The sequence below is a fragment of the Benincasa hispida genome, chromosome 1 (assembly GCF_009727055.1).
Source record: "Benincasa hispida cultivar B227 chromosome 1, ASM972705v1, whole genome shotgun sequence".
In the NCBI taxonomy this organism is placed as follows: Eukaryota; Viridiplantae; Streptophyta; class Magnoliopsida; order Cucurbitales; family Cucurbitaceae; genus Benincasa; species Benincasa hispida.
This window is the reverse complement of record NC_052349.1, coordinates 50549436-50572644: the sequence shown is the minus strand read 5'-3', so window position 1 is coordinate 50572644 and position 23209 is coordinate 50549436. Positions and strand designations below refer to the sequence as shown.

Sequence of the window (23209 nt, the reverse complement as noted above, 5' to 3'; positions counted from 1 at the left end):
CATTCGTGTAAGGGACATAGTAGGGCGTGAATGATGTGACGCCACACACCTTCTCATGGCCCGAGAGGTGTTGAGTAGGACTATATTGTATTGTTCATTAGAGGGATCAGTGGTACTTAGGGAGTAAGATGAAACTACAGGGGCAAAACGGTAAATTGGCCCAACTGTACTTACGAGCATCTGTGAAGGGTCATCGTACTGATGATTGGTTATATCCAATGAACATAGAAATATATCTATTGTAGGAAGAGTTCAACTTTCGGTCTTTAATGGAATGTCTGGCAGTTAACGGATGGTGGATATCGTGACTAAAGAGTTTAGTCAGTTATTCACGTACCATTGGAGCTTCAAGCCATAGGTCCATAAGGTCCCCTTGGTAGTTTGGATACAAGTTGAGAATCAGATTTTGGTTCATTTGAAATGTTCAAATTGACAAGAGGGAGTTCGATTATATATGATATAATTGAACTAGTTAATTATATATGATATAATTAATTTTATGTATGATGTGATTATATTTATTGTCCATTAATTGGATGGTTAAGGAATAATTGGTCGGTGTCTCTTTTATTTTCATAACAGATGAGTAAGATGAAGAATCGCTTTGAGACGTTTAAATAGCTCACGATGTGTTAAGCATTGGATGCGCAACATAGTGTTGAAATGTGTCATCGCTTAGTAAAATCAAAGCCTATACTATAGTGTTGAACAATCGCTTACCTATACGATAGTGCTGAGCAATCGCTTAACGCTTACTCTCGCGCACGCTATTTACTAAACGATCGTTTATCTTTTATTAAGCAATCGTTTAGCGCCCAATATTTACTAACGATTATATAGACGATCACTTAGATTTTCCTACATGATCCTTTAGACGATCGTTTACCTTTTCCTACACAATCGTATACTTCACCTAAACGATCAAGCATTTTGTCTATACGATAGACGAGTCTTTCTCCCACTTTCTTGGTCATTGTATACAATTTCTTTACCTCCTCCCCTCTACCAAATCCGATCAAAGCCCAGCCTTTGGATTCTCACTCCGAGAATACTGAGGTCTCTGAATGGTGGTGTCGTCCCCGTTTCCTCCTGTTTGTGTAGAGATTGTTTGAGATAGACGATTGGGAGTTACTAAACAATTGCTTAGAATTCCAATGAAAGTGAGATTTGCTATGAAGAAAAAGTCTTCAACTGGTATGATCTCTCGGTCTCTTATTTATTATTCCTTTAAGCATGCCAGTAATTTAGCGTTGTGATTGCATATCTGTAAGTTTGAATGTATATGTGGAAATTCCATCACAATGAATTGGAAAGATCTGCTTCCGCTCGTAGGTACTCTTGAATAAGAGTTCCTTCGGGATACTCGGGAGCTGATTAACGCACGCGCACTAGACGATCATGTAGCTTAGTAAGATTCATCGCTTAGTTACTGACTATACAATCGCGGAGTAAATTGTTTACTTAAGTGCTAGTTAAGTGATCGTCTAGAGATCGAGCTTCGTAGTTATATTGTCGTCTAAACGATCGTTTAGAACTCACATGTTTTTTCTTGTGTCTTAAACGATTGAGTACCTCATGCTTCATTGCATAGTTATTGGTACTCGATCGTAGCTAAACCATCGTATACCCAGTTTCGTTTACTAAACGATGGGAGTTTCGCCCGGCTGGTTCAAGACCCCGTTCGCCTGTGAACCGGTTTGCTCGATAGAAAATGTAATAGATATAGTTCTTACTTCCGGTTTTGAGGCGGTTCATCCCGGTCCATTAATTCTTTGTGAATGTACATAGGATATATGTTTATTTATATGTCATATGGTATGCCATATACAAGAAATCCCACCTTAGGTTATGCATTAGTCATGTATCATCTCTTTATTATAAGTGTTATGATTTAGAGAAGTATGATTTAAATTATGTAAGAGTATGCTCATGCATCATATAATATAAGAGTTATATGTATGCATGCATAAAGCATTGGCATATATCATCTTTATATTATAAGTGTTATAGTATAAGGGTGTATGGAGCATGTGTGCTTGGTTCGTTAACTTGTATATAAAAGTTATGTATAGTAATGAACAGACATTGCATGAAGCATGACACATAGGTTAAATTTATAAGAGTTATAAATACCTAGTTATGTGGCAATGTGGTTTTAGTTGTTTCTTTTATAAATGTTACAAAGAAATTAGAACTAAAATCTATAAGGAAGACATGCATGCCCACTTTGGTTTAAATCGGTTTTAAAAGTGTTTTAAAACTTGGTGGAGATAGACCTAAGATCACGGTTCTAATATGATTAGCAACCTTAGGCTTTAATCTTTTAATCAGTTTAATAAGATTAAATTGACTAATAAAAGGTTAAGTGTAGCAAATCTATCTATAAGGGACCTTTTGTCTAAGGCGGGTTCTGTCTAGGCTGGGATATTTAAGGTGACGGAAATGGAACACTCCTACCTGGGAACCTACCTGGAAAGGTGAATTAGAAAGAATTTTGTATGCATGCAAGATTAAGGATAGTCCATTAAAAAGTTTAATGTGATTACTTGAACTTGTTTAATTTCAAAGACAAAAGTTGTTTTTGAGCAAAGTAAATGGACTTAGACTAAAAATCAGTAAAGTTCGGATTGTCTATATTAATGAACCCCTAGGTAGAACATTCAGTGTTGGGAGGTACTTGGGGCATTTGAGCTTCATTTAAACCTTCCTCGTCTTTCTCCCTTTTATTTTCCAGCACCGTGAGATTTATGCTCATCCTCGTGGCACCTTGGGAGTGTCCTCCTAAAGGAATGGTGTTTTGGGTAGGTCAATATCAAGGTGGATGGAGAGAATGTTCATAGTAAGTGGGAGCGGGACGTATGACAGCATATCCCACGGTCTCTCTCATTAGGTTGAATAAAGTTTTTGTGCATCGCCTCGAGGAACCCTGGGAGTGCCCCTATAGGATGGAAGTTTGCATGTTTCTTTATTTGATCTATTATATTAGGATAAGGTTACTTAGTCTCTTGTCCTAATCTGCTTTTTCCCTATGGTGGGCGCATTTGGGTGGGACTCTGGAGCTGAAAATGAGGGGTTATACTTACGTGGAATTGTTAAGGGTTAACAGTTCTAGACCAAACAAATGGTGGCTATTTAGGTTCAGTTCCAAGAGTTGGTTCTGCCTAATGGTTGAGAGTGTCTCATCCCAGTGAAGGGGCATTTGATCACCCCACCAGTGACGTTTGTTCTGCCTCGCTAGGTATCCATTGCGAAATAGAAGTATTATCACTTAGGGTACTTAGAAACTATTTTGCTAAAACTAATTGGTGCTAAAATGTGGGTTTAGCAAAAAGACATATAAAAGTTTGTTCGTTTTTTCAGCAACGGTTTTAAAAATAGCTATATGATATATGATTTTAAAAGAATCGATAGCTGAACGCTCCTTACCACAGATATATTATGTGTTCATATCAACTAATCAATAGTGCGATAACCCTTCACAGATCGCTCGTAAGTACAGCTGGGCCATAACCGTTATGCCCCTGTAGTTACATCTGTCTCCTTAAGTACCACTGATTCCTCTAATGAAACATAAGCTACAGTCCTACTATGACTGAGCTCTTCTTTCCAAAGAGAACTGTGGCCACTATGTTCAAGCCCCGGAATTAGCCCTTAAGGGAGCAATCTCTCTACTTATCCTTGCTTCCGGGAAAGGAGTGAATTCCATCTTATGAATTGAGTTCCCAACTCCCAGATCAGACAAGTCCCCAAAAAGGTAAGCATGTTGAGTTGGCAATCTGGCCAACTCTCAACCCATACTAATCAAAGGACCGCCCTTAAAGGTAGGAGTTCCCAAAAACACTCAGGATTGAGGTCGTGTCACCTATGGTCGTTTAGGTGAGATGCAAGTCTCTAGTATCAACGTCGTTATATACAAAGTTAGTCCATCTTGTGGTCTAGGTCTTTATATAGAACACCCCTCCCCCCGCACGTCTTCACATGAATGGTCGGGATCTACCATCTGTAGTAGTTTACAACACTTGCAAACCTCTACAAAGCGGGTCGTATCCGTAATGTCACTAGGAACAAGGTATCCCACCTTAATCCTTATACTATAGACCTATTTAGGTTATCACTTAAGGCATGATCCACTTGTATATCACATATACATGCTTAAGTTCACATAAGATAACCAAAGAGCTTTGTATATTGGATATGAGTAAATGCCAAAATTAAATATCACTTATTTTATTCATTAAACAATGTGTATCTCTACAAAACAACGAGACTCCAGGAGAATTAGGACACCAATCCCAACAGGTGGTTGTTATATTTGGCCTTCTAAAAAGAAAACTTTATCTTCTTGCTTTTGATCATCGAATTTGATAGTGAGGAAAAAGACAGAATTGTTCAGTGAGTTATTGGATTTGTTGGTGAATAATTTCAATACTTCCTCTTCTCTACTAAAATTTTTCTCTTTCCAAAATAGTCAGAGCCCACCACTCTTGGGTTCTCTACTTAAGAATACCGAGGAAACCATTGTGGTTGTATTCTTATTCTTGATCGACGTTTTCTTGAAGAAAGTCTTCAAGGCGTTCGTGTACTATTTGAAGGATTCTTGAAGAAAAGCCTTCAAAGTTAAGGTTTCTAAAACCTAATTATATAGCATGCTATAATTTATGTAAATGCATATCTTGTTCTTGATTTACTGTAAAATTTACATTTAATGAAACATGGGATTTTAGGCGATCTTTCTTCCGCTCAATTTGGGATCCTTCAATTATAACATTTATAACACTGTATGATGCATGAACATGCTTAATTAATCCTACATCGAAATAATAACACTTACATTATGATGCATAGGCATGCTAATAAAATTATGCATCCATAAAATATAACACTTATATTTAATCATGATGCACAAATATGTTTATCTTAAGGTGGGATTTTGAATCTATATGACATCTATTATATAATATGAATGTAAATGTACATCCAATGCACAATAAATTAAAATAAATAGCAAAAATCGAACCAAATTTGACACCTTAAAAAATTAATTAAATTAATGTAACCAATTTATATTAATTTAATTAATAAAAATAAAATCATGTAAATTCAAGAAAAACTGCTGCAAACATCATAGAGGAGGCTCAAACCCACAACCGCTAGACTCATTGCGCATGCTTGTGAAGTTTGGAGCATTGCAATGCTACGGATATTGTCCGTCTCGCCTGACCCCAGTGTCGCAATGCTTCGATAGCATCGTGGCGATGCTATAGTCTAGAAAGCTCCCTTTTGCTGCGTTTTGCTTTGAACTTGGACTGGGAAACCCCCGTTTTCACCGATCTCTTTAGCAACTTTTGCTCATCGATCGACACAGACTTACAGACTTGATAGAAAAATATAAATGTCCAAAAAACAACGGGCCCTTACATTTTAATTCAGATGTAAAGCTAAGTGTAGGAAAAATGTAAACATCCAACCACACATTCAAAATGCAGATTAAAACCCGCCTTTTTACACTGATTTTTGTTTCCAAAATGTGAAAAACAAAATGCAAGAACCTGGCTCTGATACTAATTATAGGGAATCAAATCTCTCTCGGGCGTTGTATGTTAATTTATTGGATGTAGGGTTATTAAGGCAAAATAGAATATAACATAATAAATTGAAGTAACATCAATAACTCATTATTGATTACGATCAATTAATTACATCTATTATCTACGAGTTTTAGGGCATCAAACCTAACACTAAGAAGATTTAGAAGACTTAAACTTCATGTAATGTTCGATAGAAAGAATCAAAGGAATACAGATTAAATATTGTACATTCATATACTACAAATCAATACAAATACAAAGTTTGAATTCAACAGATGAAATTTCTTCAGAAATCTCATTGAACAATTTGTATTAGATAAGATGAGCTTTTGATAATTTATTTACTTTTAGAAAAGAAGGCCATGTCAATTAACCTTAAGCTATACTCACTTTGATTTTTTTGATGCATATATGCATGTTTATAGTATATAACTAATGGGTCTTTTTAAATATTAAAAAAATTTAAAAATATTTACACTTTATAGCAAAAAGTTTCAAAAGTTTTTTAGAATTTTCTATTTATAAAAATTTTCCAACCACACTAAATTATATTTAAATTATAAAAAAGAGAAAAGATAGAAATAATTTTTAAACAACTTTTCTATTTCTAAAAAACAAGAAACATAAATAATTATCAAATATATTTTTTTCTCGATTTTAATAAATAAGAAAATAATAGATAATAAATAAGAATATTATTTTAAATGATAAAATTATTGAAAATATTTACAAGTAATAGCAAAATATCATAATTTATTTGTCATAGACTGTAATATACGACTATCTGTATCTATCATGATATAAATAGTAATCTATCGCGATCTATCACAAATAATTGTAATATTTTATTATTACTTATAAATATTTTGATTATTTTTTAATATTTGCAAATAGCCTAACAAATAAGAAAATAGAAAAACGAAAAACGAAAAAACGTATCACTTCAGCTGTCACGGAGCAAAAGTATTTTGCTTTGGTTCGTTTGATTGTTTGTTTGTTTGTTTTTTTTTTCCCTAATTATTAAGATTATGATTATGATTATTGTTATTTTATTCCTTGAAATGTGATGAAATTGCCTCCGTGCCTGTGCTCATCAGCCAAAAAGCCGGTGCCCGATTCCGCCGTGAGCGCACTGTCGTCTCCATCTCCGAGCAACTGAGCGGCGACGCTGCGCTCTGCACGATCTTCATCATCACGCTCCCGATTCCGACCTCTGAAGAATAAGAAGAAACTTTTCTCGTTTACATATGACGGAGGACAGTGGCGTTAGGGTTTCCTCCGACGAACCCATCGCGGTTCCCAATATCGATCCCTCTTCTCAAACTAAGCCAAGGTATTTCTCATCTCTCCATATCCAACGGTACTTGATTCCCCTTCTTGTTCGTTTCATCTCCCTTGAGAAAATGAGCGAGATCTTGGCTATATTGTTCTGGAGGATATAATCGTATGTGTTTCTCTTTTGCCATAAGATCTATCGTTTTGCTCGTCTTTAAATTTGGGTTGAGAGCTTCTTTTGAAATTAATCTTGCTAGTAGTAGATATGGGGGTTTCAGTTTATGTGGGATGGTTAGTTCTAGTTACCAATTAGTGAATTCTAGAAATGGACAACTTAAAAAATGGGAGTATACCGAAGTAAACTACAGGAGTAGATCTTTTCATTATACTCGCTATTGTTTTGTTTTGTTTTGTTTTTTTAGTTATTATATTTATTAACGTTCTCAGAAAGAAAAGAAAGTGGGATCAACCTGCGGAGTCCTTTCTTTCTACTGGTACTGCAGTTCCAGGGGTTCTCCCATCATATAACCTGACGCCCCTTGGTGGGGTTGATGTCGCCAGTGTGGTGGCGCTGGCACAAGTTTCTTCAGTTAACTGTGCAACCTTAACCCAGGTGAGATTTTATATCCCTTATTGTTATAGTGATATACAACCGTAGGCCATATCAGATGCTTTGTATCTTCCAACAAAGTAGTTCTTATCTTTCATGCAGCTTCAGGATTTACATAAATCCTACATAGAATTTTTGTACCTATCAGTAATGCTCTATTGTTCCCTGTAATGCAAAGACACCAGATGGGGGATTTTGAAGCATTCCTTCATAGCATGCTTGGTTGTGCGTGTGTTTTGGTGTACATATTTCCCATGAGATGCACTGTTAATTAATAAGGACTAAAATTTGATTAATTTATTATAACAATTGATACATGTTCATGGTACCCATGTTTTCATATGAAATTTTCAGTAATATTTATGTAACTCTGAATTTTAACAATTTCATACTTGTTGGTATTTTTTATATTGGTCTATGTCAAGTTCTTCCAACGCTTGCTGAGTGAAAGCAATTTGATATTACTAGGCTGTGTTCGTATTATTTTCATTGTGATTACATAGATGTGTGAGCTCCTTGAAAAACTTCTATGTGCACACACCTCTTTCTTCTTTTTTTAACTATAAGTTGTTCGACTTTTTCATGTCTTCTTTTAGTCAAAGATTCAAGATGAGTTAATAGCAAGAGAAATATCAATAAATGATGCAGAGCCTTCTGTACGGTACAAGCTTACAAAGCGTCAGACACAGGAGGAGGTGAGTGATTTTTACAATATGCTTGGTCGTTTGACAAGTTTTCATTTCGTATGAATTGTATCCTTCACCTAACTTGGTCTTTCTTGTTCTTCCTCTATTTTTAATTTTCTGGGTTTTTTTTTTTGTAAAATTGTTTTCCCTACTATGCCACTTTCCTTGCAGATTCAAAGACACACTGGTGCCGTGGTGATAACAAGGTCTGGAAGTAATTTAAATCAATTACGGTGGAATTTTTCGTATGATGTATTCTTCTGGAGTAAACTTTGACTATACTTGCAGGGGCAAGTATCATCCTCCAAACACGCCTCCAGATGGTAACAAGCCACTTTATCTTCACATCTCTGCAGGAGCCCATGTAAGTAGGATTCACTCATTCTCTGGCATGCATCATGGAATGAACTATTTCTACTAGCTTTTATTGTGAGATGAAGAAACCATGACAAGAAGTATTTCCATTTACTTTCCCCCCCTTTTTAAAGCCCCGTGTCTGGGAGATCATTGGTAATCCCATGATAGTTGCCCCGTAAGAGCTTGGAGGAGCTCATGAGGGACTTTCTGTGGGAAGGTGTGGAGGAAAGGAGCTCACTTGGTGAGCTGGGAGATCATTGGTAATCCCATTCTCCTGGGAGGGTCGGAATTAGGGAATTTAAGGGGCTCGTAATAGGGTGTTATTGACAAAATTCTTATGGCATTTTTTCCTCGAGTCCTCTTTCCTGTGGTCTAGAATTATCATGAGCAAGTATGATCGTCGTTCTTTTGATTGGATGTTGGGGGGACTTTGACACATTCAAAAATCAATGGAAAGTAATTTCTACTCAGCTCCCTTCTTTTTCTTGATCTGATTTTGTTTGTGGTGGATGATGGGCATGGTACTTTTTTTTGGGAGGATAGATGGTTGGGGGATCTTTCCTTGTGTAAGAGATTTCCTAACTTTTATCATTTATCCACTATGAAAAATTGTTTTGTTGCTGATGTTCTATTGCATTCGGGGTGTTTGACCTCTTTTCCGTTTTGTTGATGCTCTATTATGGGGCATTTGGGGGTGGGGGGAAATAGTAGAACCGTTAGAGGGATTGAGGACCCTTTCGATGGTTGGTCTCTTGTGAATTCTAATGTTTCTCTCTGGGCGTCGGCGACGAATTCCTTTTGTAATTATTCGTGAGCTTACATTTTGTTGGATTGGAGACTCTTCCTCTATATTCCCTTTTGTGGGTTCTGTTTTTTTAATATGCCCTTGTGTTTTTTTTCATTTTTCTTGATGAAAGTTGGTCTAATAAAAAAACATGAACAAACTTCTAAACTTCTCTTTTTGTAAAAGCAGGTTATGCAAACACATTAAATTGGAGCCCTTTTTTGTTTTAGCTGGGCTCTTTCTGGTTTGGGCTATCTTTTTATATGCCCCTGGTATTCTTTCAGTTTTCTTGATGAAAAGGTTTGTCTTCGAATTAAAAGAATAAAGCAAATCTTAAATTTTTGTTTAGCATAAGTATGGGGAGCAGGATTAGGATGTCTTTATCAGTAATGAAAGTGAAACAAAGAAATTTGTATTCTTAAATTTTAAAAAGAGACCTTGGACTGTCTAGAGGCACACGCACACATATATTTATTTATGATATTTGTGAGTATTTGGGCTTGTTTACAAGCACATCAACTAATCTCATGAGGTAATAACATGACCATATTACATTTGGTTGGCTAGAAACTCTTTGGGCTTAACATCTTTGGTAAGTGGCGCTGCAATAGAGTTTGAACCCATTTCTCCAAAGACACTTGGCTTTGAATTTAGAAGTTCTCAAATTGAAAAGCTTCCCTACATAAATAATTGGGTAGGGATGCTAAGTATTCCTACCTTCTTAAGTGATTATAGCACCTTTGTACTGAGCCAATCAGGAATTTCAGACAAAGACCAAAACTACCCAGAAACTGTCGAACCAATTATACCATAAGAACTTGTGAATAGGCTAAAGGATGCTCCATAGAGCTCAATCATCAATGGTTTTATCGTAACTGCTTCCTATTATAACAAAAAACAAATAGAAATACCATAATTCCAAAAGTTTGTCAACGATGGCAGGAGCTAATGATGTGAGATTAAAGCTTCTTATTGATTCCAAACAACAAAGAGTTCTTTTTGGAGAAGCAGACAAGAAGTTGATTGACTTTCTTTTTAATATACTTTCCTTTCCACTTGGCACTGTGATTAGGCTTTTGAAAAATCAAGGCATGGTGGGATGCTTATCTAATTTGTATGAGAGTGTTGAAGCTTTAAATGACACATATTTACAACCAAATCAGAGCAAAGACATCTTTTTGAAGCCTAAAGTTTCATTGTTTGGCTCTACCTTGCTTTTGTCTAATATTGAATCTTCAGCTGATCAAATGAAGTTATACATGTGCGCTAATATATGTGGCTATAAACTTTCTACTGACCCTAAATATCTTTGTCCGAGTTGTTCAAATGTTATGAACAAATTCTGTGCATTTGTGAATCCACAAAATAGTGCAACTACACAGGCAAAAAGAAATGTGGGAGGAGGGTTTGTGAAGGATGTGGTTACTTACATGGTGATGGATGATTTGACTATGAAACCAATGTCCACCATTTCTAGTATTACTTTCTTGAACAAGTTTAATATCAAAGAAGTTGGTGTTTTGGAACTGCTTCCTATTATACTCTTAGACCTTAGTCCTAACCCCACTGAATTTTTTCACGAAACCTGCCTTACTAGTTTGCCTTGAGACACCAGCAACCGTTATGTAAACTGAAACATCCTCCAAATCTCTTGAGAAGTGGTCTCTTTAGCGGAAGAAGATGACCATACACATTCATTATCCAAACATCAATATCATTTTCGAAAGGTATCAATATAGGAAAATACCCTTTGATAACATTGTAGACAGAAGCCAAACTCTCATTCTTCCCAGCAAGAATGCCATTCAAGGCCCAAAAAGAGTCAAAATAGTTGGACCAACCAATACTACCTCTCCATATGAATTTAAGAGTTACTTTTCTAAGAGAACAACAACACGCCTCTTCTCTTGGCTTGTAGGCATATTTAAAGTTACAGCTTACCAGCATGAAAGAAACTAAGTTTTCATCAAAAGCCTCTCCATCAAAGCTAACATCAAGGTTTTTCTTGTATTATTATATTTTTTTAAATATCCGTGAGTGTTCTTGTACTTCCCACATTCATTGTCAAGTTCCTGAACTCCTACAGTCCCACTATACCCCTTCCCACTTCCTTGGAGCCACTAGTGCAAATGTAGGAGATCACGAATCAATTCTGATGGTGCTCTGACATTTATGTGTTCACCATGTTGTTCTTCCGTTCTTTTGTGCTCTTATATTATATTTTCTTTAGATATGCACAGATTTTACCATCTTTGTATCGTCCCAACTCTCTAGGACTTGTGCTAGGCCATTATTATATGCATGCATGCATCTAAAAATGACACTTTTCATGAATTGGCTAAAACCAAATAAATGTTTTATTAAAACTAACAACTAAAAATCATTAATTAGGGTACCATTAATTTAAACAAAATATTACTAGAATATTTGTCTAAAACAACCAACAAAACAAACAATGAAAGCTTTCTAAATTCAATTACAGAACTAAGATTTCAAAACATGAAAACATGAGCGGGAGCATCTGTCTATTCCCAATAGCATGATCATGGATTCCTCCTGTCATTCACCAATGTATCCTTTCCCTTGCCTAAAAAACATAACATAATAAAGAATGAGTCTAAAATACTTAGTAAGTAATCCCACTACCGGGGTCTTCTATGCACTTATATCCAATAAGTACAACATACTAGTGGGACATGCATATAATTAACTAAATCTTGGATAGCCATCTAGTGAACGACTTAACTCAACCTAACACGCATCTGGTGGCCCAAAGGCTCTCAAACATAGTAGGGCACCCGTCGACACCCGATAACGTAGTAGGAAACTCGTCAGTTTCTGATAACATAATAGGAAACCTATAGACTTCCGGTGTCATAGTAGGAAATTCGTTGGCTTTCGATAACATAGTAGAAAACCTGTCGACTCCCGATAACATAGTAGGAAACCTGTCGGCTTCCATTAACATAGTAGTGTTAGGAGAGTAAATCGTCACTCCTATCTATAGACATACCATGCTTTCAGTAAATTTCACAACATAAATCATTGTACATGTCTCATGGTCTTACACATAATCATATCAATAACATACTTAAATCATAGTCATATCAGTCACATATTTTAACCATAGTCATATTTGTCACATACTTTAATCAACATGCTCACAAAGCAGTTCTAGTCATATCTAGTTTCTCAATATCATCCGGTCAAATCTACTAAATCATAATGTCTAAGTTGCCTGGCTCAAAGGCGGTTCCAGTAGTAACATTACTTATCTCGATTTAGGTCTAAACGATATATTCAAGCAAAGCTATCTCCAATAAAAATTCCAAAATAGGACCTCCTCATAAATCAAATTTTAATCCCAAATCTCTAGGACCCAACTCCAACCTTCGATTATCTAAATGGCTCAAAGTTAACCTTACCCAAAATGTCATTTGACCCGAAACCACTTCCAATCTTCCCCACAACAAGATTCTAAGCCAAACAATAAAATTTGAAGACTAGAACCCAAAATTACAGCATCATTAATTAGTCCAAAAGGGTTCCAAAGTTGATACTTACCAACAAGACCCGAAAAACAGTCCGTAACACTTGACGAGCAATAGCTAACGCCCTCCAAGTCTTGAATCTAAAAACCCAAACATCATGGGTTAGTCAAATTAGAGCCTAAAAAATATTGCGCATCAATAATCATGAGCCAAAGTTTAATGGGCAATCAAGATCGAGGCGGTCTCATGCGGTGAGAGGAACTGCAGCAGATTGAGGGAATAGAGAGAGACGCATGGTGTCATGGCTTATCGGTGCTGATGGCTGCGGTAAGGCTGAACCTGTTGGCCTGGGTCTGCTGTAAACGCGATGAAGTGAAGGGGGGATTGTAAGCTTGAAGGAGAGAGAGATTTAGTATTTTTTTTTTTTTTTCATCTTTTAACTTTTAACCCTAAATATATATATATATAAATTCTTTTCCCCCTTTCCTTCCCAAATTTCCATCAAATAAATTCAATTCCCTCTAAAAATCCGAACTCCATATTGAGTTAAAATCTTTAAAATATCCTAACCAACTTTTCCTAAATTAAATCCAAATTTACAAATCCTTTATCCCCTACCATTTAAATTGAATTATCTCCAAATCAAATCATCCACCCCAAATACATCCAAATTTGGGAAAAAAAATCTTTTAACCACGAGAAAAATTCAAATCGAATTATTCTACAATAATTCGATTTCTAAATCTCAAATTAAGTTGTCTTAACCAAAATTTCAATTATCTTCAAGATCCAAAATAACCCAAATAATTAAAAAAAAATTACCTGAAAATACAGGACGTTGCAATCTTTTCTATTCTTGGAGACATGGTAACTTTCCCTTGTACAGTTTGTTTGTTTATTTGTTTGTCTGTCTGTTTGTTTGTTTGTTTTTTTTTTAATAAATAAATATAAACGTTAACTCCGCAGTTGAAAGATATGGCGGAAAGGATTTTAGCGGTTGATCGAGCTGCTGCCATGGTCGAAGAAATGCTGAGACAGGGTCAGAATTTGGCACCATTGTCTTATAATTCTTTAAACAACGAGTTCAAGGTATGATTGCAGTTACTGCCAAGTTCTATTTGTAACAACTAGTTGTGGTTTAGTGCTGATCATTCATTTTGTAATTAACCAGGTTAGTCAGCCATTGAGCACGAGTGTGTTCTTGGGCTTTGACACAGACCCATCTATGAACATTGCTGCTCGAATACGGGGACCAAATGTAAGTTTTCTTTTGGGTCCTCCATGTTATTTCATATAGATCTTAAATTGGAAATTAAGGGCGAAAGACTATAATTACTAAAGGTTTACATAAAAAAGGGCATTAAAGATAATCAAATCCATAAAACTATCAGAAGGGGGAGGAAATATCCCTGAAAATTTGTCCATTTCTCTTGCACCGAATAGTCCAGAATGACATTCTAATAAAAGCAAGCCAAGCTTCTGGGACCATGAAACAGAACAAAGATGGAAGCTAGGAGATCATGAATGTTTCAAGGCATAACAAAATGTCAACCAACCTCCAACATGAAGTTCAGGTAGCAATAACCAAAGGAGCAAAAAGCAATTAAATGGCCTGGACATTCAGCATTAGAACACATAACACACTATGAAGGAGAGAAACAAGCGAGACATTTGATTCTTCCCAACAACTGTAAAGATTATCTGTAGTTGGACCTTTTGAGTGAATCAAATCCTCCGTCAAAGAAATCACAGTGAAAGATTTGGAAGGATCAAGAGGCCAAAACCAAAAGTCATTCATATTCTTGAATATTATAGGTTTGATAGAATACCCCAGTCCATAATTTCAATCAGGGGTGATCATCAGGGCGGAATCGGTTTCGGACAAAACCGCCAAACACCGGCAACTTGGTTTTTATCGGTTGGTTTCGTGGTTTATGGAAACGTTGAAGATGCCAGTCCGTCGACCACGTGAGCAGGGCAGGCGGTTTTGTCAGTTCTGTATTTCCAGCGAAATGAGAAAAGAAAAGTGAAGAAAGGAGAATAGAGAAGAAAATGAAAAATAATGAAGATAGAGAGAAATTGACAAACGGAGAAAGAAAAGAAAAAACATGAAAAGAAAAATAAGATAGAAAGAATGAAGAAAACAAAACAACGGTGATTGAGAAGAAAAACTGAAGCAAAAATGGAGAAGAGAAATGGTGTAATGAAGAAAGAGAAAGAAGAGAAAAAATGAAGTAGGTTTTGTGAGAGAGGAGAAAAAGAGAAGGGAAAGAAGAGAGAGAATGGACAAGTTGAGTGTGTTTCTTGAGAGTTGGGAGAGGAGAGAAGAAAGAGAATGCAATTAATTAATTGTTCTATAAATTCAAAGTGGTTTTTGGAGAAAACCATTGGCCATAGTTTTGAGCATTAATGAGATGTAACTACACTGCCCTTAGGTTGTTCTCTTTTGTTCTCTGATCTCATGGAATATACATGTATGTTTCTTATCAACAAAAAAAAGAAAAAAAGAGATGCAACTACACTTGGTTGACATTGCTAATTTCCCATCGTTACATCAATGCACGTTTTTTTTTTTAAATTAATGGGCATATATAATATAATATATATTTTAAATAATGTTATTTGTGCCGGTAATGTTTGGTCGAGATTTGTTTTTTTTTTCCTGTCTGACCGACCGATTGGTTTATTATTTAACAAAACCAACGACCGACCGATTTTGATAATTGACTGGCCGCCCGCATTTGGTTTGACGGTTTTCGGTCGTTTGGCTCGGTTTTTCAGATTACTTTGCTCACCCCTAATTTCAATCTCATTGAGGTTTGTTCCACCGGAGGTCCAAATCCTTGCTAACTCAGAAAAATTCCACACGAGCAATGGTATTGAAGGCCTAGTTGATAAACGTTATACCCTTGGCAGTAGGCAGAATTTCAACCTTTCGCTAAAATCGTGCCAAAACACAGTGTTAGTGACCATTTCCAATCCTGTTTCGTATTCGATTACCAATTAGAGCAATAATGTAGCTAAGAAATGGCCAAGAAGATTTTGACATCTCAAAATAGGAGTCCTCTTCTTGTAGAGGGAGTCCTTTTTTTTGTGGGTTTGGTTTTTTGGATGCCCGTGTATTCTTAAGCCACAATAAGTTGGCACCAAAGAGCATTTTCCTCATGTAGAAAACACCAAACCTATTTAGCTATGAGCGGCTTCATTTATATTCTTACACTACCAATTCCATGACCTCCCAAATGTTGAGAAAGCTCTAATGAGCTATACTGGTTTCAAAAATCGTATCCATTTTGCTTCACAATTTAGAAAATACAGTCAGTACAACTTTCTCTTATGTTTTCCCCTCTTTCTCCATTATTCATTATTTTATTGAAGAAACAACATATTTTTTAATAACTGCTTATAACGTTCATAGCTTGCATGACTTCAGTTCTTTCTGGCATGTGTACCATGTAGAATTAGTACATAATACATATAATTTTTCTGTGAGGAACATTTGGTAGTGTTCTCATTACAAACTCGAGGATTCTATAGAGATTCTTGGAAGGGTTAAAACGTATAGACACAGACACGTGCAAGCATCATGTTACACCATTGATGTAAAAATCTAAATGCCTATGCTTCTGTTCTCATTGTTATGGCCAATTCTAAAACAAATTTAAATGTTCTAGACGATCTCTTCTACCAGAAAAAAGCTTAATGTCCCACCTGAAGCACAAATCTTTCAGATGAAAAAGTTTCACTTCAAACATTACTCTTTCTCCTCTGCACCATTTTATGGGTTTTATCCAGTTCAAAAATAGTTGTAGCATTATGCATTTATTACTTGGACAATGTAATCATATATTATAGCTATTTGCAATGTCACTGTGTCATTCCAAATCATATACGTTTTCTTTTTGGCTGATTGTTTTTTCATGGCCATGTTCTTTTGAAGTTTATATTTTGTTTCATATAACCGAGGTGAGAGATGCTAATGTTTTAAGCTTTGCATCTCCAAACATCTGGGGGAGATTGTTTTTTGTTGTTGGTGGATTGTTTTTGTCTGTACAGGACCAGTATATAAATCACATAATGGCTGAAACAGGAGTAACTGTCTCTCTGCGAGGACTTGGTTCGGGAAGTACTGAAGGTGCATGTGAAGGTACTTTCACTATAGATGACTCTTACCTCATTATAATCTATAAGAGAGTAGGACTGTGCAGTGCTGTTTTATCATCCACTTCGAATTGTAATAATATCTTCTATTTTTGCAGAACAACCTTTGCATTTATTCTTAGCAAGCAATAATTCCAAAAATCTTGACGATGCCAAAAATTTGGCTGAAAACCTGATGGATACAATCAGTAAAGAATTTGGTGTTTCAAGGTAATTGGAATGTGTGTTTTATTCATAGTATTCTACTAATAAGTTCATTGGATGCTGATTTGTGCATAAGCATTTAAAGAGAAATGCATAGGCATTAAATCCTCTGAAAGAAGTCGAAGTGCTGGGGCATGTAATCCTTATCTATTTCCTACTTTTATGACCTCATAAGGCAGCAACTGCAGCTTATTTCTATTATGAAGCAATTTGTGTTGATCTAAAGGTCGATAGTCTGTAGGTTTTATTATTCAAAATAATTTCTAATATTTGCTATTTTTGTTGGGGTGATTTGTTAATGTTACTTTTGTGGTTAGAATTGCCTACCTTTATTTTTTGGAATAAGAAACCAGAAACTTTTGTTAGTGAAAAGAGAGATACGTAAGTGGACGATGAGAAATCAATCCAGAGCCAAGTGCATAAAAAATAATTCCGTCAATTGGTAAATAGGTGTTATAAATTTAAGGTGTTATAATTACAAGAACTTGGGAGAGGAGCACCAAGTCGAAGTTTTTTCCCTGATCCATGATAAGTGCTAAAATCTCGGGGGGGTTCCTCCATATGTCTTTCAAAGAGAAAGGCCGTTTTCTTTTGTTAGCATGGGGTGTGTGGTATTATGGGATCTTGAGGAGAGGAACAATAGAGTGGTCCATGATGTGGAGATGGACCCGGGTGAGGTTTGGTCTTTGGTGAGGTTTCATATTTCTCTTTCAGCTTTGGTCTCGAAGACTTTTTGTAATTATGCCCTAGGCAATATCTTACATAGTTGGAAACCTTTTCTTTAGTGGGTTTTTCTAGGCTTGGCTTTTTTTATGTCCTTCTATTCTTTCATTTTTCTCAACAAAAGTAGTTTTACAAAAAAAAATGATAATTGCTAAAATCTTTAACCATCATGAGTTGGCCGAATGGTCAATGAGGGCCATAGATATAATAAAGGACTTAGGGGGAATGAGTTCAATATGTGGTGGTCACCTATCTAGGATCTAATATCCTATGAGTTTCTTTGGCACCAAAATACTTTAGGGTTAGGCAAGTTGTCTCGTGAGATTAGTGAGATTAGTTGAGGTGTGCGCAAGTGGCCTAGATTCTAATGCTTATTAAAAGAAGTGTTCAAGTCTTTTTACCCCGTTGTGTTGATTTTACACCTCAATTTTTAGAGATCAGGTTAAGCATTTCGGGCTATTTTGTGTACTCATATGGATAGTGAAATCATTTAATTTGTTGTTGCTTGAGCTGTCATTGTATATTTGTGTTAACTATTAAGGTATAACTTTCGCCGATGTTTCCAACTGTTTTAGGGTTTCATCATGTAAGGTTTATAGTGCTGTTCCACCTCCACAGCAGGTTTATGGAGCTGTTCCACCTCCACTCCAGGTCTATGGAGCTATTCCACCTCTGCCAAAGGTTTATAGTGCTGTTCCACCTCCACTAATTTGTTCAACACCACAGTTCACGAGAGTTGAGAGTTTGGGAAATGAGCCGACTTCAAGTTCAGCTTCAAGTTTGATCTCTTCAGCTTCTCCTACCATAGTCTCTCCAGTTTCTTCAGTTATACCAGGAGTTGCTCCTGTCGTCGCTCATGGTTCAAAATTACAACCTGGATTGCCACAGTCTCAATCAACCGCCATTGGTTATACCAGGCCACTTATATCTGGTGGGACAAACTATAATGGATATAGTGGAATATATCCTCAAGCAACACCTTTGCAGCAAGTTGCCCTAGCCCTTAAACAAGTATCTTCAACTACCACGCCTGTAGCTGTCCCAAACAGGTCAGCACTGAGCATGTCAAATATGAGTGTTAACTTTGATGCAGAGAAAGAAAAACACCCTCATCAGAGACGGAAATTTCAAGAGCTACCAGTTTGTGTGCAGGGTTCCTCATTAAGCAATCAGGTATCAGTCTATTCCCTCTTGTTTGAGCGTTTACCTCTTTATTTGTTTAATATTTTGAGTCATTTTAAAAGGATCATTGAGGAAGGACAAGCTTTTCAAGTGTGAAGGTCGACCTGTTTATAATGCTAATCCTTGCATCTATCAGAACTAATGACCAATTACATTGAGTTTAAGCAAGTTGACTTGAAACTTTAGATGATAGAAAACTGGGGTATATTACGTGGTCATGTACTTCAATAAGTGTCTGAGATGAAGAGTTCATTTTGAAAGTTCATTTGCAGGGTGTAGTGGTGAATCGAGTCAATTTAAAGTGATAGCCTGATAGGCTTTCTGGCTTGTGATAGAACTTGATATTAATTGATAATAATCAAAGTGATACAAACCAAGGGAGCATTTGAGAGCTCCTGGTTCTCCCATGACTATATTACCCAAGCAAGCCAAAAGGTCTCTCCTCTTAACTATATTACTCGAACAAGCCAAGAAATACCTCCCACTGTTACTCTCTAGCATATTTACCCCTTCTCTCCTATTGCCCAAGCTTATGCATGAGGCATTCTTGGTCAAATGGTTGTGGGATTTTCTTTGGGAGACTGACATCTTATGCCATAAGGTTATTGTGAGTATGTATGGGGTATGGTCTCCATCCTTCTAGGTAGTACTCTGGTTGGCATCTGAAAGTATGTTTAGAATCCTATGGAAATCTATTGCTGACAGGTTTTCATTTCATTTTCCTGTCGGTTCATTTAGTTTAGATTGTTGTGGGTGATGGGTCTGTTACATATTTTAGATAGATTCCTTTGCACTTTGTTCCCTCGTCTCCATGAGGTCTCATTCTTTGGTCTCTGTTTTGCCTTCTACTGGTACTTTCTTGTCTCTTTTTGGGTTTTTTCGTCCTTTGTCTAATAAGAAAAGGACAAAAATTATGGATATGTTGTTGCTGCTTAGGGCAGGGGGGATGACCAAGTTTGCGGTCTTGAACCTTCCAGGGTTTTCTTATAGTTCTTCCTTTTGTTGTTTGTGGGAAATGCTGTGGAGGACAATAAAGGATCTTGATCACATTCTTGGGAGTTAAGCTTGTGTTTCGTTTGTCTGGAATTGTTTTTTTCAAATGTGTTGTGTCATGGTGTGTTTTAGGTTCTGTCCGTAGATTGTTTTTATTGTTATGGAGTTCTTTGTTCATTTCCTTTTTTGTGAGGAGGGGCATTTTTTGTTTCTCTTAGGTGTCTGCTATTCTGATTCTTAGGAGAGTTGATCGATTGTGAGAGGAGATTTTGTCTCTTGTGAGGTTTCACTCATCTCTTTGGGCTGCAGTGTATAAGGACTTTTGTAATTATTCTTTAGGTCTTCTTTTGTTAGTCTTTTCTTTTAATGTTTGGCTGCTTTTGTTGGTTTCTCTTTTTGTACCCTTTATATTCTTTGATTTATTTTTCAGCTTTTTTTTTTCTTTTTAACATTACTTTTTAAGAATCAGTAGCCATTCATTGATAATATGAAATGGAATACAAATGAAGTTATTGATAATAATAATACGAAGATTTGGTTTCTATTCATTAAAAAAACATAGACAAACATAACTAACCCCTCCTGTGACATACTTGCACTTTGAAATACCTGTGCTTCATTCTGTACCTGTTCTATCATCTTACTCCTATGAACTAAATAATAGAGGGCCTATCAACTTATTGTTTTGGAACTTGAAAGGATATTTGTTGCCTTCATGTTCCTGCTTCTGTTTTGTTATAAATGTTTTTGGTTCATATCTAAACGAACACGCTAAAAAGTCTTGAGTAATTCATTTGAAGGAATCAAATGGTTTGGTTATCTGATCTTAAATAACCCCTGAATCCCCGATCTAGAGTGAAGAGGCTGGAGGTGTTTTCATGCTTATGTATAATGTTTTATTTTGATTGAAATATTGATATTATATATCTGCTAAATCTTGAATAGATATGGTCCTGTCTCTTATTCTAACTTAGCTATAGTCTCATTCTATAATTGCATGATTTGATAACTTCAATCTTCTTCCATATGTGCACCTCTGCAATTGTAATATTACATCGCTGACTTTGTTCAGAATGAACTATTTTCAATATGCAGTTTGTCTTTGGCTAACCTTAGTGCTTAATGTTACAGGTATTTTCTCTGACTTTTGAAGCTTTACAGGCTGAAGTTCTTGGACCACATTGTTGGAACATTGGTTTGTTTTTTCAGTTTCACAGGCCTTTCCAGCCTCTGGAACTGTTGAATGTTAATGGTCTCAAATATTTAACAAAGATTCAAAATTCGTGCCAACTTTGTTGTGTCTCTCCACTTTGTTTCCAATGAGTTTTTGCCACATTTTCTTTAATACTGTCGCTAGTCTTCTAGTCATCTCCTGGAGGCCTTTTGTAGCTATACCATTCTTGGTATCCTGCTCTTGGTGTAGAAATTTCCATTTCTTGTGTTTTGATTTCTTTGTCAGCTGAATCATTTTTCAAATGATTTCAATCACATTTTAATTTAATGACTATTTTAACATATCCACCACAATTTTGATTCAATGACCATTTTTCAAATTGCCATTTCATGCATGATTTGATGGGTAATTAATAAGTCAAATAGCTTTAAAGATGCCGATTGCTCCGGTAGGCTTTTGCAGTGTCTGATTTGGAGTTGGTCCAGTTATGTTGTATATTCCCCTTCTAATTCCACTTGCAGGATTCAGAACTTTTGAACCCCTCAAACAAATCAACTGATTCCTCCATGAGAAACGTATCAAATATGCCAGCTCCTAGGAAGCTAGTTCAACCTTCATCCAACGGAATGGCACCACCTCCACCTCGACCACGATCCATGCCACCTCCACCAACACCAGTAAAATCTACATCAACAGTTAAGGTTATAGTGCAAGATAAGGAACTTTCGTTGGACACCATAAAACATGATGTCGTCTCAGGTGGGAATACTGACATAGTTTTCTACCATCTTCTACGTTGACATCTGTAACCAGTCATGCTAGAACAAGATTCTTTGTTCCTGTCATTTTTTTTTTCTAAAAAAAATCTTCACATGAAAAGATATCATTTAATCACTAACCTGCTTCTTCCATTCCGGTTTTTGCCTATGATACTCTTTGATAACAGATACATTAGTGAAGCTAATGGAATATGGAGAAGAAGATGATGATTCAGAGGAAGGGGTTGAATCATTGAACAACAATAACACTTCTGGTAGCATAGCAAATCGAAAACCTTTCTGGGCCGTGTAAAAGTTCAAACATCGTTCACTCCTAGATACTCATTTTGGATGAAGAGATGCTGTTGATGCGTTCAACCTCTGATGCAACACGGTAAGACAAACGGGAATTAAAGGGCGCTTTTAGATATATAGTTGATGAGGGTATGGGTATTATTAGAAAATGTTGTAAATTAGTGGTTTCTCCATACTAGATTGGTAGTTGCATTCCAAGATAATTACATTTGTAAGCTTACAACATTGTTTGAGCAAGTATAATGCTCGAAGCTTTACTGCTATATTTCCAAGATGAATGCATTTAACAAAACGAAGAAGCAACAAATAGTGTGTATTCAAAATAGAGAGAGAGAAGAAATTAGTGTTGAATTAGTCGTCGTCTCAGTTTGGAATGTTGGGACGGGATGGGAATAAGAGTTGAAGTCAACGAGGGATTATCTATTCTTATCAGTACGAGGTTTGGAAGATTTGACTACGTGAATGAGAGTATTTGATACCTTTGCAATGCTATGAGTTCTCTTTATGTTCCTCGCTTTTTCTCTCTTATTTTTCTTAATATTCATCTTTCTTTTTTAATGCATTGATTCTATTAAAATTAGCTATATTGTTGAATTAACCTAAATAATTAGTCAACTGTAATACATTAATTCTAACAAAAAAAAAAATGTTCAATTCAACTGTACAAGTTTTTCTTTTACTAAATCTTTAACTTTGTAAAATTGTACCCCAAATTTAGACTAGTGTAACCTTCCAAGGGGTACTTTATTTACTTTGTCTTGAGTGAAAACTATTCTCTCGATCTATATGGGTATTTTCAACCCATGCTTTTTAGAAAAATTCTTGAAAAATTGGGGAAAATGGCCTATTGAAAGTTTGATTTTGTATTTTTATCTATTTTTGAAAAACAAGTTTTTTTTCACTCTCTT

At 36.0% G+C, this 23209-nt stretch overlaps 1 protein-coding gene across 3 annotated transcripts; it reads left to right on the top strand.

The window, feature by feature from the left end:
- The first annotated feature begins 6499 nt into the window (after positions 1–6499).
- LOC120088282 (protein RIK) lies at positions 6500–22758 on the top strand. Of its 3 annotated transcripts, XM_039045477.1 has the most exons (13): positions 6500–6564; positions 6686–6921; positions 7311–7476; positions 8070–8168; positions 8331–8365; positions 8448–8523; positions 13758–13880; positions 13963–14049; positions 16848–16938; positions 17051–17162; positions 18455–19052; positions 21750–21987; positions 22175–22758. In XM_039045477.1, exons 2-13 carry the CDS (start codon positions 6836–6838, stop codon positions 22297–22299), a joined length of 1836 nt encoding a protein of 611 aa, XP_038901405.1. In that variant the 5' UTR covers positions 6500–6564; positions 6686–6835; the 3' UTR covers positions 22300–22758. The 3 variants fall into 3 exon arrangements, with proteins under 3 accessions (XP_038901405.1, XP_038901413.1, XP_038901396.1); XM_039045468.1 differs by lacking the exon at positions 6500–6564 and having other exon boundaries at positions 6611–6921; XM_039045485.1 differs by lacking the exons at positions 6500–6564; positions 22175–22758 and having other exon boundaries at positions 6604–6921; positions 21186–21819.
- The last annotated feature ends 451 nt before the right edge of the window (positions 22759–23209 follow it).